This window comes from Sarcophilus harrisii, chromosome 4, assembly GCF_902635505.1.
Source record: "Sarcophilus harrisii chromosome 4, mSarHar1.11, whole genome shotgun sequence".
Lineage (NCBI taxonomy): Eukaryota > Metazoa > Chordata > Mammalia > Dasyuromorphia > Dasyuridae > Sarcophilus > Sarcophilus harrisii.
The window spans coordinates 437,723,187-437,739,317 of NC_045429.1; the positions used below are offsets into that span (position 1 = coordinate 437,723,187).

Here is a 16,131-nt window from a genome sequence, read left to right on the forward strand (position 1 = left end):
CTTCCTGCAAAAAAGGAGAAAATATTATTTAGCAACTGGATAAGTTTCAGAGTTTGCCGGAAAAGGATCAGCTGATCCATCTAAAGGAGCCTGTTGATTAATCCCACATCTGTGTTAGCTTTGGCTTGATCCCGCAGATTTACAGCAGCTGTTAAGAAACAAGAGCTGAGACTCGCCCCCCCCCCCCCCCCCCCCCAGTCAAGTGTAAGATCAAATCCTCCCAGCAAGAGGCACATTCTGGGTCATCCTCCAGAGCGGAGGCTTTTCAGAAATGGCTGACGGGGCATTTTCCTGTGGCATCTGTGGGCATTCACAAAGCTTATTCTGGGTTCAAATTAATTTGTGATTTGGCTCTGCTGTTTTGCATTTTAACAGAATGCATTGGTTCCCCTCACTGCTCCTTTTTGATATTTGTGTCATTGTTCAGAGGGGTTATTTTTAAAGTCCTCGTTTTCCTCTGGCCGGCATTCCTAGGCTGATGGCTCAGACCACAGCTTTTGAATAGCTAACTAGAACCAGTCTCCCAGAGGGGAGGAGTTGAGACTTTTCGAGTAACTTGATAGCCCAAATTTCCCTTTTGGACGGTCCCACCCATCTTGTCATCCTTTTGATTTTCACCAACTTAAGGCAATATTCCCAGGACTCTTTTTTTCCCCAGTTTCCACCCTTCAAAGAATGAATGGACTCTCACTTTTCTAGAAAGACACAAGTCCTAAAAACTGATGGACTTGATCTCCCATAGCAGTGGAGGTTTATGGATCATTGGGCTTCATATTCCATTGGAGTCCTCTTTGGGGGACAAACATCAGGGTCACCCCACAAGTGCCTGAGGAAGAGAAACAATCATGGAATGGGAATAAGTTGGCCGTTCCAAGCCATAGAGGTATGAATCAGGATCATTACCTTTCGGGGTAGTTTTGTCAGCCAACAAGTATTTATTAAACACTTTGTGCCAGAAGTGTAGAAGGAAAAAGTACAGCCAGCTTACACGAGATAATCTTAGAGGAGAGGGCAGGAGCAGCTGTGGGGCCTAGCAAAGGCCTCTTGACTTTCAAGCTGGGCCTTGGAGAAAGTCAGTTTGGATTTTGTTTTTTTTTTTCCTTTTCCTTATTCAAGTGGATACTAGATCCCTGATCGGCATGGAGCATGTAAGTCTTTTACTATCGGATGCAGCCAGGGTTGACTGCCTCACTCCACTGGCTCATCCCCAGCTAAATTTCTCAGTCCTCTGACTTTTCTACACTTGAGTCATCCTGACCAAAATGGAAGGAATATAGCAGTGATCTCTGTTAGAATCAAATGCTGAGCCCAACCCAAACCACTTTGGGTAGAGAAAAAGGCAAATCTCTCCAGTTGCAATTTAAAGACAGATTCTGCTGACTGTCTTTGTTACATTACGAGATATCTGGATCTCAGAAAAGCACGTCAGAAAGCATTTGTTTGTTCTGTAGAAGATGTTTTGGGTAAACATCCCACCTGCCTTGGGAGAACAAGTCCCATTTCTCCCTCCCCTAGTTCCACAGTAAGGAAATGAGTCAGTTGAATGACTTCAAAGGATCAGATGAAGGGAGAGAGGGGGGGTGGCTTGCTCCTCTGAGTGGTTATTGGTCTTTGAAGTATCTGGAGGGAATGGCCAGACTCTGCCCAGCACTTTGGCTAATTTGTTAAAAGTCAGAGAGGGGTTTGGGTTCAGGAAAAACGGGTACTGCGATGTGAGGGCTGCTTTCCACCTCACCTGTGGCTGGTAGATTTCATTCACCACTGATACACGAGATGTCAGCATACTCATGGAGAACGTGAAATTCAGTAGACCTGAAAGACGAACAGCTCTTGTTGGGAATGGATCGTGTCCAAATGACAGGCCTGAGTGAAACAAGGCTGGTGACTGAAGGCCCGCTCACCGACGTTGGTGCCTGGATCCGCGGTTTTCGGGGTAGCTGCAGAGAAGGGGAACGCCAGGAAGCCGGCATAGATTTCACAGTCAGAACTAGGTTAGTCAACAAGCTTCTATTTCTGCCAAGAGGAGTGAAAGACAGGCTTGCGACAGATCAAATGCTGCTTGCTGGAAAGCACCACTTGCCACCATCATCAGTGTGAATGCTCCTGCCATGATGAACCCTGAGGAGGTCAAAGAAAAACTTATGAAGCCCCAGACTCCCTCGTCATCAGTGAAGTTGTCAATCAAAGAGAACGAGCTGTAATTGTGGGTGACTTTAGTGCAAGATTGGGCACAGACTGCTCGACACATCCGGAGGTCCTTGGGAGTGATGGAATCAGAAAACTCAACAGCAGCAATCACTTAACCCTGAAGAATTGGGTACCTTCTCATCAGCCACACTGCCTTCCATTTAACGAAACGTAATAAACTGTGGGTGCTCCCTTGCAGCAAGCTTTGGAATTACATGGACTGGGATTTAAGGAGAGACCAACAAGAAGGGAGAGTGAGAGATCTTACACTAGGAAGACACTTGGCAGTCAGAAAAGTAGTTATTGCAAGGTCTCTCTGAAGAACTTTGGAATAGATTGTGTGACTTGGGAGACTGCCAAAGGGCTGCCCAACATGGCGTGCCATGCCAAAGAAGGGTCGGTGCTTTGTGAGCAAAGTGGAATTAAAATTGCTTAATAGAAAACTGACACATGCAAATTTAGAGACGTCTCCCTTGAAATCCATGTGAATTATGGTAGAGACTTCCTATGATAGAGACAATCTGTGATGGAGACCCCCGAGCTTGTGCTGGTCCGATCGGCCACCATTGGACACACTGTGCTTTGACTGCAGCATGATGATGTCATTTTGGTCCTCAAGAGTGAAGGGCAAGGGTCATTTCCACCGGGAGGGGTCGGAGCTAGTCATCAATGAGCACTTATTATGTGCCTGCTACATATAAGGCATTGTGCATCACAGGGGATGCTCACTAGAAAAAAGACAGTTCCTGCCCTCAAGGAGCTTACAATCTTGAGAAAAGACAATACACAAAACAAAGCTGAAAAGGAGGAGGGTTTTGGAAAGGGAAGGAGAGGTCCCTGGGTACCCAAGCATTGCAGCTGATGGAAAATGGGGACTTAGTTGGGAAATTCTGAGTCCTCTGTAAAGTAAGACTTTGGGAAGAGTTTATTGTTCCGCCCGTCTCCCCACCCAGTACACATTCGTTATCAGCCACCATCACTGAGCTGCACTTCTAAGTATGTCCTTCTGCAGCTTTCCCTTTTACAAATGGTCAAGACCTAGTATAGGACTTGGTCTGTAATATGACTCTTAAGTAATGTTGACTGAGAGAAAGAGCTCCAGCTCCACCTTGCCTGTTTGCCACTGTGGTACCGGGAGCCGTCCCAGTGCTCCCTCATAAAGTCTTCAGGATCCCTCCCAAGTAACAAGAGGCTCACTCTTTTAAGTGACTGCTCTCATTCATGTAGCATGTGGAGTTTGCAGGAATTTTACTTGTATCACTTCATTTGCTCTTCCCTACCAATACCTATGATTATCCCCATTTTGTAGATGAGGAGACAGAAAGGAAGGGGATAAACATTTAAGTGCCTACTATATATATGCTAAATACTGTGCTGAAAACTTTACAAATATTACCTCATTTGAACCTCACTGTGACCCCAGGAGAGAGGTAGGTGCTATGATTATCTCCATTTTACAGTTGAGGAAACTAAGGCAGACAGAGGTAAAGGGACCAAGACTATATATCTAGTAAATGTCTGAAGCCAGATTTAGACTCATCTTTCTGACTCCAAGTACAGCACTCTCCCCACTGCACAGCAACCTAACTGACCCAGTGTAAAGGGAAAATTTTTGCATTTTACCAGGGATATTTGACTAGTGGTTCATCTTCTGGAAGAACGAGACAAGAGGGAGTGGGTAAAAGTTGCAGCAAAAAAAATAATAATTTTACTAAGGAAAAGTTTCAAGTCCTCAGAAATCTGGCTTGCCACACATTCCCTTCCACTTCCTTCAAGTGTTGTGTTCTAGCCAGTGTTCCATCTCCTGCCTCCATTCATTTGCCAAAAAACCTTCTTCCTTGCCTGGAACTAGGGACTCTTCCTAACCTCCAGCTCCCAGCATCCTCATGTTCCCTCAAGACTTCAGAGACTAGTGAGGAAGCTGTTATCATAGTCATCTGGTGATGAAGACCTGAGCGTGCAAACAGATGTAGGAGTATAATGGATAAAGACTTGGCAAGCTGGGGACATGGGGTGAGAGAGAAACCAGATATTTCCTGGGCGTCTGCTCTATAACTGGATTGAATAAAGAAGAAGCATATAAATAACTTTGCACACCTAAAAGTGCTCCATAAATGGTTGTGTTAGTTGTTTATTCTCCACCACTTTATTATAATATATATTATTATATAGGATAATGGATGGCGCAGGTTCTCCAAAGCCATACGAATGGATCACAAACTCTATCATCTCCCTAGGCCAGACAGGCTTTAAGGGAGCCTGATTCTGGGTGGATATCTGAGGATTGGTCCTTAGGGAATGAATATCTTGACCCCCACACAAAGCCATCTCCTAAGGAGGAAGAGACTGAGCTGTCCTTGTTGGGAGTCCTTACCTCAAAGAAATCAGGAATCTCTTGAAGGGTGGGAATAAGAACTCGGTCCCATAAGATTGATTAAACCCTCCAGAATATCCGCTGCACAAGACAGCGGATATTTCTGTCCTCAGGGATGCTTCCACACAGAGACTCGGCCACCCAGGCTTGAGGCTAGCGCCATTTCCCTTCCTAAAGGGAAGGGATCAATCTCAAGACTCAGGTAGCATCTGGGCCTGGGAGTCTGAATAATTCCCAGATTCCACTCACTGCTCAGTGAGGATTTTTGAGCTTTCCCCCCTCTCCTGCTCTGTTTTGCACAAAGGCGGAAAGGCTGGTTTTATTCTAGGAGGGACAGGAGAAAATTAGAACAGCAGAAACGAAGGTGGGGACGGGAAGTGGCCGTGACAGCTGGTTCCTTAGAAGGGGAGGTGAGCCGAGGTCAGACGTGCTAAAACGATCCTAAGAGCCATCTTCTCGAGTGTTCGGCGGACCTTGGAAAGCCGCGCCAGGCTGAGGGGACCATTAGCAGGGCAGCCCGAGTCTTGGCAAGCACCCCCCACGTGCATCGCTTCGTTGCAGTCGGCCCCTACGGGAGGATCAGCAGAGGGCCACCTGCTGGCAACATCGCCTCCGGTTTGACATCAAAATCAATCTGTTTGGGCCCTCACAAGCACCGGCGCGCTCCCAGCCCACCCTTTACAGCAGGCCTTGGACGACAGCTAATCTTTGTGCTCCCAGTGAGATGGTCTTGTGTGTGTCCAACCGCAGCTCTCTCAGGACCTTTAAGCCAAATCCCAGCTGGGCTCTCTGGAATGTTGCAGCATTGGTGTTTTAAGTGGCTGTAACTTCATTTCTGGTCTGGGGAGCCAGCCAGGTCTCTGGCCCGAGGGGAGAACCAGAGCAGGGAAGGAAACCTTGGCGGGGCGCTCTTGGGGGACCCCGCCACGGGGCTCAGGGCAGCCTTCCATCTTTGGCCCTCTGAGGCCCGAAGCTGCTAACCCTTATTTCTGAGTGATCCTCGGGAACAATCCTTTCCTCCCTTCCTGAATCCTAAACTAATGCTGATTTTAAAATATAATATTATAACGGCAGCAGCTTCAGGTTTTCTTTGTTTGTATTGTATAAGGCTGGATTTAGGGCGCAGCTCTGTTTCTTTGAAAAAGTCACACCTTCTGTCAGGCTGATTCCCAGTATCATTGCCCAAGTAGCCAGGTTGTCTAAAGCTTCCTGCAAATAAATAAATAAGAAGGAAAAAAGGAGAGGGAGAGGGAGAGAGAGAGGGAGGGAGGGGGGGAGGAAGAAAGGGAGGGAGAAAGGAAGGAAGAAAAGAAGAAAGGGAGGAGGGAGGGAAGGAAGGAAGAAGGGAGGGAAGGAAGGAAGGGTGTCTTGTACATTTGCCTTCATCTCACTGTTGCCTGTCCCCCTCCTCTTAGGCCTGGAAAGCTTGAAAGAACATTATTCTTAATCTGGGTATATCAATCCTTAGTTCATCTATTAGGCAGGAATTGCGCAAGATCTGGGCTTTCTTGGCCTTCATGTTCGGATCTGGCCGGCCCTGGAGGACTTCCGAGATCCTCTGACATCTATATCCCTTTACAGCAGCTGGCACAGCACAGATGTGCATTTATTAAGCGCTTACTGTGTGCTCAGCACTGCACTAAGGTCTGGGCCAACCAAAATGGAACCGCCCCAGCTTTCGAGGCTCTCACTGGCGAATGAATGAATGAATGAATGAATGTATTTGGGGCCTGACCGACTTCCTCTTGTTTTCTTACAGCTTAAACTATGGAACAAATACCGAATCTCCAACATTCCGTCACTGATCTTCATCGATGCTACCACGGGGAAGGTCGTGTGCAGAAATGGGCTGCTGGTGATCCGGGATGACCCCGAAGGTAAGCCTGTGGGGGCCTCCTCTGTCCTTTCTCAGCCCTAAGCTGTACAGTAAGCAAAGTACAAAGCATGCAACAACAGGTATGATCTAATAGACAAATAGAAATATATTCTAAAGATAATTGGATTTGCCTTGCTCTAAAAAGGATCTTTTCTTCATAATGATTACTGAATTTTCCCAGTTTTGGCCAATTTTTATTTAAAAATAAACTAGGATGAGCCAATATGGAGTAAAAGGGAGCAGGACCAAGAGGAGAATAGTTATACTAATCACAACAATAAAAATAAATAAAAACAGCTCACAGCCCCTTGGGTACTCCGGGCACAGTGTGCTCTTTACTAAAATTCTCCCTTTTGATTTCCCTAAGCACCCTGGGAGGGAAGTTTGGTTTTGGGCCCCATTTTACAACTGAGTAAACTGAGGCAGGAGCAGTTCTGTGGCCCTGGCCAGGATCACCCTGCTAGTCACTGTCCGAGGCTGGGTCTGGATTCGGGACTTCCTGCAGCCTTCACAACATTGCAAATGGAAAAAGTCACAAAAGCAAAACTTCTACCGGCCTCACTGGGCCCCAGAAAAAACATGAGGCTGTGCCCACCGAGTCTGCCAGTCCATTTTGCTGAATCCATTTCCCTCTCTGTTGTGAGGGATGGCTACCTGGGAAGGGAAGGGAAGGGATGTCGGGGACGCCTGGGAGGTCCCACCTGAGCACCGCTGCCCCGGTGCTCCCGGCCCCCCGGCCCTTTCTCCCCCGCGACCCCAGGGTTAGGGGGATGTGACCCGGGAGGAGTCGGGGTCCTGCCGCGGGTCACAGCCGGTGACTAAGAGTCGGTGACTGTCCCCAGCGGCGGCACCTGCTAATTAGCTGTCAGGGGCCTCAGGGTTAGTGCCCAGAGCAGGGAGAAGTGGAGGGGGCGGGGCGGCGGGCTTTGAAGGGTCCCCACGGACCCCCTGCCCGGGGGCCCATTTTCGGGCGAGGTTCCTGGGCCCGGGTTGGGGGCCCCTTTGTCCCTCCGGGCTGCCTGGGAGCGGGTAAAGGGAACGCCTGAAAGCTCGAGGCCCGGCTGCCTGAGGCGAGGGGCCCGCCCGGGCGGTTTTCAGGAGCCTTTGTCAAAGCGCCAACTTGGGAGAAAGGACTTTGGAATCCGCCGCGGTGTTTAAATGACCTCAGGCGACCAATGGCCGCCCCTTCTCGCCTTTTTGGGGCCCGGGCTGGGGCCGGGAAGCCGGGGCCGGGGCAGCGGGGGCCAGCGGGGCTCTCGGGCCGGGGGTGGGGAAGCAGGGGCTGTCGGGGGGGGGGGCAGCCAGGGCTGCTCGGGCCCGGGGCCGGGGGCCAGCAGGCTGCCCGGGCGGGGCCGGGGCAGCAGGGCGCTCGGGCCGGCCCCCCGGGGGCCTCTCCCAGCCTTTTTCCCGGGGTCCCGCCACCCCCCTGTTCCTGCTGGGTGGGGGGATGGGACGGACCGACTCTGGCAGATTCTCCCAGGGCCCAAGGGAGGCCTGACTGAGCGTCCGCTGCCCGAGGACCAGCCCGGCCCACTTGGAAAGCCGCCCGCCCCGGGGGGAGGGGCTGTGGTTGCCATAGTTTCCGCAACGGCCTGGAAATTGGTGACCCACCTCTAACCCCTTCCCACCGGGCCTTATGCAAGGGCCTTCCCCTGGGGACCTCCCGCCTCCGGGGGCGGGCCCCTGCCCGGAAAAGGGGCCCCGGGGGCGGCGGGGCCCCAGCCCGGGGCGGACTCCCGCCCCCGGATGCCATCCGGCCCAGTTTGGGCACCGCCCGGCAGCGGGGCATCGGCCTTTCCCCGCCTGCAGATGAGGAGCGGCAGGTTGGAGGGGCCGCCCGCGCTCCGGTGGGCCCGGATGGCCCTCCCGGGTGGGGCGGGTCCCTCGCGCCGGGCGGGTTCCGCGGGCCTGCGCCGCTGCCCCGTTTCAGGTCTGGAATTCCCCTGGGGGCCCAAGCCCTTGCAAGTCCCGGGGCGCCCTGCCAGAAACAGCCGTCCCGGGAACAGCTGCCTGGAGGCCTCACGTGGGCGCCCGGCCCACTGGGTGGGAAGGCCCCTCCCTTCTCCCCTCCCCCCCCCCCCAGGCTGCCTCCCATTGGGGTCCTCCTGGCCCCTCCGGCCAGGGGGCCCCCGGGGGGCGGGCACCAGGGGCGCCTGGCCGAGGCCTGAGCGCCGGGGGGATTGCCCCCTGTCTTCCCCCATGGGTCGTTCTTGGGGGGGGCCCCGAGGTCGGAGGCGGAACTTGGGCGCCCCCACCGTCCCGACCTCAGGGCCGCCCTGGCGGCCCCTGCCGGGGGTTCTCGGCCCGGAGACCGGAGGAGGACCCCGGCGCCAAAAACGCGGCCTTTTTCCCCTGCAGTGCCCGCCCTGCCGGAGCCTCACCCGGGTCCTGGTGGAGTCCTACCGGAAGATCAAGGAGTCGGGGCAGAAGTTCGAGATCATCTTCGCCCGCGGGTTAACGTTCGGGCCGGGACCCGGAGGTGATCCCCTGACACCCCCCCGGAAGGAGGGCCACCAAGCCCCTGACCCCCCGGCCTCGATCCCTGGGGTCCGGGAAGGAGAGTCCCCCGCTTGTGCCTGACGTGGGGCTCCCCAGGGAGGGCCAGCGGGACACGGCCGGGCCTCCCGGGGCGGAGCTTGGGAGGGAGGCCCGGCGGGAACAGGGCTGGGAATGGCCCCCCCGAAGCCCGGGCGGCCCTTGGGATGGGGGTTGCGGGGGATGGGGGGGGGATAACGCGTCAGCGGGGGGGAGGGGTTGTTCGGGCGGAGCGCTCACGCGGGCCCTCTCCCAGGTCCGGGGACCCTTCCAGTATTTCAGCGAGATGCCCTGGCTCGCCGTCCCGTACGCCGACGAAGCCCGGAGGTCACGGCTCAACCGGCTCTACGGGATCCAAGGTAGGATGTGAGCCTGCCAGGGGGCCGGCGGCCCCCTCCCCCAGAGGGCCCGCCCACCGCCAGGGGCCCCGCCCCCACCGCCAGGGGCCCCGCCCCCACCGCCAGGGGCCCGCCCCCACCGCCAGGGGCCCGCCCCCACCGCCAGGGGGCCGCTTATCCGCCTGAGAGCCCACCTGCCAGGGGCCCCGCCCATCGCCAGGGGCCCCCCGCCCCTCCTGCCCAGCTGGGGCGCCCTTCCAGCCCCCCCCCTTTTGCATTTGTCCCTGGGGGTGAGCTGGCCCCGCGGGCCCCTCTGGGGGAGGGAGGGGGGCAGAGCCTCCACGGAGCCAGCCTCCCCACCCTCCGCCTTCCGGGCGCAGCCGCCATCTCCGGGGAGGGGGGAGGGGCAGCGTCTGATTCCCCGCCGGGCCGCGCCTTGGGAAAGCGGCAGGGGCGGCGCCTGATCAGAAAGTTTCCTGGGCGTGAGACTAAGCAGCCCCTTAAGGGAGTGGGGTCGTCCCCGAGCCCTCGGTCCCACGCTGTGGGCAGGGCTGCCTCGGGCGCACTCGGGCCGCGGGCTCTTTTTCCCTTTGTGCATGAGGGAAAACTGAGGCAGAAGGAGCTCCCTGCGCAGAGACCATTAAGCACCTGACGGAGGCACAGCTGTGCCTAGAGCCTGGGAACTCAAATCGGAGCAGTCCCTGCCTTAAAGGAGGGTCCTTGTGCCTGGGTGGTCCGAGAGGCGGAGCAGCAGCAGCTCAGCAAGGGGCGGGGCTCTCAGGGAGGGGGCGGGGCCTCGGGCCTGCCCTCGGGAAACTTCCTTCTAGCGGCAGTGACGGCTCAGGCAGAGGCAGCTGCGGGCGGGCGGTCCGGGGGTGTCACAGAGCAGCGAGGGGGGGGTGGGCCAGGGCCGGCAGGGCCCAGACCGTGGGGGGGAGGCTGCGCCAGCAATGTGAGCCAAGGTGGAGAATGCGGAGAGAGTTACTGCGGACCGGGCAGAGAGAGAAGGCTCAGCCAGGATCCGGGGGCCCAGGCAAGGGAGTGGGGAGGGACCATCAAACAAGAGAGAGAGAGAGACCCAGAGACGGAGGGGGAGACGGAGGGAGAGACAGAGACAGAGGGAGACAGAGAGAGACACAGAGAGAGGGGGAGACGGAGGGAGAGACAGAGAGAAAGAGAGAGAGAGGGAAAAGGAGAAAGGGAAAGAGAGGAGGGGAAAGAGGAAGAAAATGGAGAGAGATGGAGACAGAGGGAGAGAGAAACAGGGAGAGAAAATGAGAAAGGAGAAAAAAGGAGAGAGACAAATAAAGGGGAGGGGAAAGAAAGAAATGAGACAGAAATGAGAGACAGAGAGGGAGAGAAAAGGAGAAAGGAAAGAGAGAGATAGAAGAGAGAGGGAAAGAGAGGAGGAGGGAGAGAGAAGGAAAGACACAGCGGGAAAACAAGAGAGGGGAAAGACAGAAAAGGAAAGAGAGAAGGAGAGAGTTGGGGAAAGAGAGAAGAGAACTCGATGGGGAGAGAGGGAAAGGGCTAGTAAGTATAATGGGCATTACTGAGGTATCAGTGCACAGAGCAAGCTTCTTCCCAGACCTTTTATTGCTTGTTTTTCAGTGAACAAGCCTTTATTTTCTTTCCTTCTTACCTCCCCTCCTTCCATTTAGAAGAGAACCCAGCCCTCTCACATAAGTGCACAGCCAGGTAAACACCTTCCATGACATGCGTGGCTCCTGGTCAGTCCTGCGGCATCGTGGTCGGGCCCTGCGCCAGTCAGAGTTCTTGTTTGTCTTTATGATGTTCTTGTGTAAATTGTTCTAGTTCTGCTCCTTTTACTTTCCATCAGTTCATACAATTCTTCACATTCCTCTCAAACCATCCCCATTCGTGGAGCAGAGTGTTGGGCTTGGAGTCAGGAAGACCTGAATTCAAATTCAGCCTCAGACACATCAGTTGTGTGGCCAGGGCCACGTTGCTGAACCCCACGGTCGGGGGATCATGGCAGGGCCCACCTCCGGGTGTGGCTGTGGGAATCAGATGAGAGCCTGTTGTAAAGCGCCTCACCCGGGCACTGGCGGGGATTGTACCTCATTCTGCCAGTTCCCGTTTGGGGAGCACTCCTTCCCTCTCCGCGGGGGGCAATCCTTCCCTCTGGGGGGGCACTCCTTCCCTCTCTGGGGGGAACACTCACCGGTGCCTGTATACATTTGGGTTCTTTTCCTCGTTTCTTGAGTCCCTTTGAATAATAGAACACAAATGTATAAACACTTTAAAGACTGGGGACATAGTTCCAAATGCTTTATAGAATGGTAATAATTAATTGCCAAGTGCCCTGCTGATTGCTTGGGCTCAAGTAAAAGGCAAGACAGCCCCGTTCTCAAGCACCCTGGAACAGGGAGAGGCGGCATATCCAGGAGGCTTTGGCTGCAAGTCCGAGCATTGGGCCCCAGTCCTCAGGACGCAGCAGTAAAGCAGATGGTCCGGCTTCTCCTTTCATGTTTCCGTTGGCAGGAGCCCATCCACTTCAGCTGCTGAACATCATGGCAGGGATTTTAAGGGGGAGGACTCTGTTTTCTGGGTCCCAGTTAGTCCGGGCTCCTGACGGAGGTGGGCACTAAACTCACAGTCCCGCCCCCTGGCCAGTGTCTGGGGCCAGGCCAGCAAGCAGGGCAAGTGCTGCTGTTTCAGGGCTGTTCCTCGGCCAGGAGCGCGAGGGTCTGCAGAGAGGTTTCCGAACACGTCTCCTTGGGCTTCCCAGTAGCCCTGGGAGGTGGGCACCCCTTCCCGGCCCAGGCCTGGCCTGCCCCTGTCAGCCAGGAGCCTCTGAGAAGGTCGTTGTCTCTGTGGCCACCCACCCACCCCGGTGGCCGATCCAGGGGCTTTTCCCAGGCGCCACCTGTCAGACCTGCTCAATGTGGCTGCCTCTCCCCCTCCCCCCCAACTGCTGTTCAAAGGCCTTTGCTTGGTTCTTGGTCTCCGTCCTTCCCAATCAGCTGCATGACCTTGGACACGTCCAGTTTCCCCCCTTCCCCCTCAGTGATAGAAAAGGCCAAATGGGCCTGGGAAGAGCCAGGCAGGACCCGAGAACGACTCGCCAAGAACAACCACAAACACCTGATTGGGCCTCGACAGGTGTGAAACATTAGGTCCAAGGTTCTGTAAGATCCTGGGGTCTCATGTTATCTGTAGTTGGACAGAATTAAGACCAAAGCTGAGACCCTGTGCCCAGCGACAAGGCTGTCAGGCAAACTCGGCCCAGACAAGAGCAGGGCTGGAGAGGGCAGACCGGGCAGCGATGACTGCAGGCCTGCCTCCTGGCCCGACCCAGACCACCTGCATCACTACTGCCCTCGGCCATTTCCGCTGTGGGACAGACCATCCTCCCCGCCGTGGGACAGGCCATCCTCCCCACCTGGACGGGCTATCCTCCCCGCCGTGAGTCAGGCCATCCTCCCCAAGGTGAATGGGCCATCCTCCCCGCCATGGGACAGGCCATCCTCCCGGCCCCTCTCGCCACCTTTCCTTCCTGCCATTCCTAGAAACCCCATAAGGTGACCGTGGGTCTCCCTGTGACTCCACTCACCATCTTGCAGCCACTGTGTCCGAAGCCCCCTGGGTCAGCCGCCGGCCCCCTGAGAAGAGCAGAAGCTCCCTAAGGGCAGGAACTGGCTTGGTTCTTGTTTGTCAGTAACTTGGTGAACTAGTGATCCTTCCTCTGCCATCCTTTCTTCCTGGAAAGAAATGAGAAAGTTGTTCCCTTCTTTTGAGAATTACAGAGTGAGAAAGTCTGCATCAGTAGAAAAATACCCACATATATAAAATCACGACTGCTTCTGCAGGCCGTGCACGTGCTGCGGAAGAAAAACTTTGTGATTTGAGCCAGAGGCATTGGAGAAACCGGCTCACTCCTCCATTAGGCAGAAGAGGAAATGCCGGCTTAGAGAGTGGGCAGGGGGCTCACAGAGCCAGCCCCCCTCTCCTCAGTGCAGAAAGGGGTGGCCACACCATGCCTAGGGCAGCCCGGGAGGCCGCTGGCAGCAGAAGCTTCCCCCTCTGACTCCTGAAGCTTTCCCCTGACATGTCTCCAGGCCCGGTTGGCCCGTGCTGGACTGGGGACCCTCCGATGGCCCTGGAGTCGAGGCTGGCCCATGGAAGGAGGCAGGCTCTGAGGCCTCTGCAGAGAGCCGGGATAGGGGGCAGCTGTGGGAAGCTGTGGCCCCAGATGGGAAGGGCTCTGGTGCTCCCCATCCCCCCTGCGGATACTCACGGTCCTCCCCTCCCCCCGGTGCCTGTTAGGGCCGAGTCTACCAACGGGCATCCAGTGGAGTCTGGCCTGGAGTCGGAGGCTGTGCAGCATCTGTGAGGTGTCTTTGTAAATAATATATAGGCCCCTGGTCAGGGGAGCACGGGCCACACTGACCGGAGTCAAGCTCTGGGGTGGGGGGGGGGGGGCATCCCTCCCCTTTTTACAGAAAAGGCTGCAGGCCCGACCGGGGAAGAGGCTGCAGGGGGCATTGAACTTGCCGGGAGGCCCGCCCCGTGCTGGTCGTGGGGGCCTGACCTGCCACCCAAGCTCTGCTTTCTCGTCTGTGAACTCACCCTGGATTTATAGAATGGTGTCTTGGGGCTGGCAAAGTGCTTTGGGCTGGCCTTCCAGTGTGAGCTTCACCACATGGAAGTAGAGGAGGAAGCTCTGGCTCGGGGGCTGCATCTCAGGCCTTGCAAGGCTGCTTCGAAGCCTCCCTGTGTCTGTGAGATCCTGGGCTTCGGCCTCGCTGCCCACGAGACAGACAGCCGGGGCCAGGGCCCCCGAGGCCTTTCCAAGGACTCAACGAGCCTTCCGAGCCCTTCCTGGCTGGCCCCCAACATGTCGTCTGTCCCGGCGGCTGCAGCCCAGAGGCCTTGTTCTTCCCATCAGTCCCTGGGCCCTGCCCCATTCTCCAGCCTCTGGGAACCCTGTCTCTTCCCCGTACTGCTCAGGCCACTGTCACCCTCTTCATAAAAGCTTTCCTGACCTCTTCCTCCTCCCAGACCTGCCTTCTCCAGACTGCTCGGTGCTCTCTCGCTCTCTCTCTCTCTCTCTCTCTCTTTCTCTCTCTCTCTCTCTCTCCCTCCCTCCCTCCCTCCCTTTCAGCCTGCTGCAGCAGGGCCACCTGAGGCTTGTGGGAGACCTCCCCTGGCCCCGGAACCTTCCCTCCAGCGGAGGAGGGTCTTTGAGGCTTTTGCCTGAGACCCCACAGTGTCTTGTGTTCAGCAGTGAGTGGGGCTGAACTCGGCCCAGGACTGAAGCCGGGGCTGAGATCCGTGGAGAGGGAAGGGACCCCTCTCCGGAGCCAGTCAGCAAGCTTCAGTTCGGAGGCCCCTGCACTGGGCCGGGAGACACCGCGAGGCAAAGGCGCCCTCTGCCCTCCCCTGAGGGGCTTTTGCTCCCAGATACAGACCCGTAGGCGGGACCAACGGCAGCCGATGCAGGTTTAGGGCTGAGGAAACTGTGGCTCGGAAAGCACAGGCACCTGCCCAGGCCTAGGTGGCAAGAATCAGAGGCGGGATTCAAACCCAGCGATGACACAAGCCTCCTAATTTTACGGAGAGGAAAGGGAGGGTGAAGGATTTGGGGAAGGCCACGAATGCCTTGAGAACCTGATCTAATGTGCCCCAAGCGGCCTCTGGCCCTGGCAGGAGGTTGCCCCTGTCTTGGGGCCACCGCCCCCCCCAGCTGCCCTGGAGGAAGTGCATGCAGCCTCCCCCTCTGGCCCTCCCTCCCCAGAGGCAGTTTGCCAGCCTCTCCCCCTCCTCGGGGGCTCCCTGGCCCGCTCCCTGTGGGGTTCAGTGTTTGGATGCTGCCCTCTGGTGCTCAGAGCCTCCATTACCAGGCCCCACCCAGAGCCCCTTTCCCTCTGGCTCCACAGCTCCCAGTCTGTGGGCTCGCCCTGTGGCCAGCCGGGCCCCAATGGCTGGCTTGGGCAGGGTGGGGGTGGAGCAGGCGCCCCCCCCCCAAGCACCGAGGGCCTCTTGGGCACCGTGGAGCTGGAGAAGCGCTAGTGTGTCCATCTGCCCCCCGCCCGGCACAGGCCGCCCGTGCCCTCTCACCACCCACTCCTGGGCCACTTAGAGCCCGGCTTGTGCTGCCCTGCGGGGAGGGGGCCAGGCCCCCAAGCACACAGAGCCACAGTGCCCCGGGCCCCTGGCCGGGGGCTCCTGCTCCTCCCTACAGCTCTGTGCGTAGGGCTGAGGGCTGGGCCCTCCTGGGCTCAGCTTTTTGGGCTGTGAGAGCTCCCTCTCTGAAAGCCTGTGCCAGCCGGGAGCTTTCCGGCGCCTCTTTTATTGTACGATATTTAGTGAATCTCCAATGAGTGAGAGCGTCCTTGGGGGGCCGGGAGCGGGGCCGTCGGGGGCTTGTTGCCGAGCGAGGGCCTGAGCCAGGGTGGGAGAGGAGTGTCTGCGGCCGTGCCCTCTGCCACAGACGGGAGGAGCATCGAGAGGGAGGAGGGCTTCCTTGACCTTGCCCCAGGAGATCGGGCCTTTTCTTTTGGAGGGATTCGGGTACATGCCCCTGGCCCCGCTCTCGGGTCCCTTTCGGGCCCAGACTTTGATCCCACAGAGTAAAGGAGCCATGAAGATGTAGAGGAAAAACAAAGAGACGTTTTGGCCTCCCAAGGTCCAAACTGGGAGCAGATTTGGCCCAGGGGAAGGAGCTGTGCAGGGTGGGGTGGGAGGGGCTGCCCCAGATCCTGGTGGGCCGGGGGTTGTGGGCGTCAGTGGTTGCTGCAGAGAGTGGGACCGAGATCAGTCCAAGCCTGTGGAGACCCCGGCCAGGTGGCCTCCTC

The 16,131-nt window shown here is 56.7% G+C and overlaps 1 protein-coding gene across 1 annotated transcript in view; it reads left to right on the plus strand.

Moving 5' to 3' along the window:
* Nucleotides 1-16,131, plus strand: part of NXN (nucleoredoxin) — a 134,230-nt gene that overhangs the window by 111,910 nt on the left and 6,189 nt on the right. The window contains exons 2-6 of the mRNA XM_031968738.1: nucleotides 6,321-6,478; nucleotides 8,017-8,260; nucleotides 8,394-8,480; nucleotides 8,796-8,886; nucleotides 9,206-9,331. Coding sequence (XP_031824598.1) covers nucleotides 6,321-6,478; nucleotides 8,017-8,260; nucleotides 8,394-8,480; nucleotides 8,796-8,886; nucleotides 9,206-9,331 — 706 coding nt within the window. The remainder of the gene's footprint in view (nucleotides 1-6,320; nucleotides 6,479-8,016; nucleotides 8,261-8,393; nucleotides 8,481-8,795; nucleotides 8,887-9,205; nucleotides 9,332-16,131) is intronic.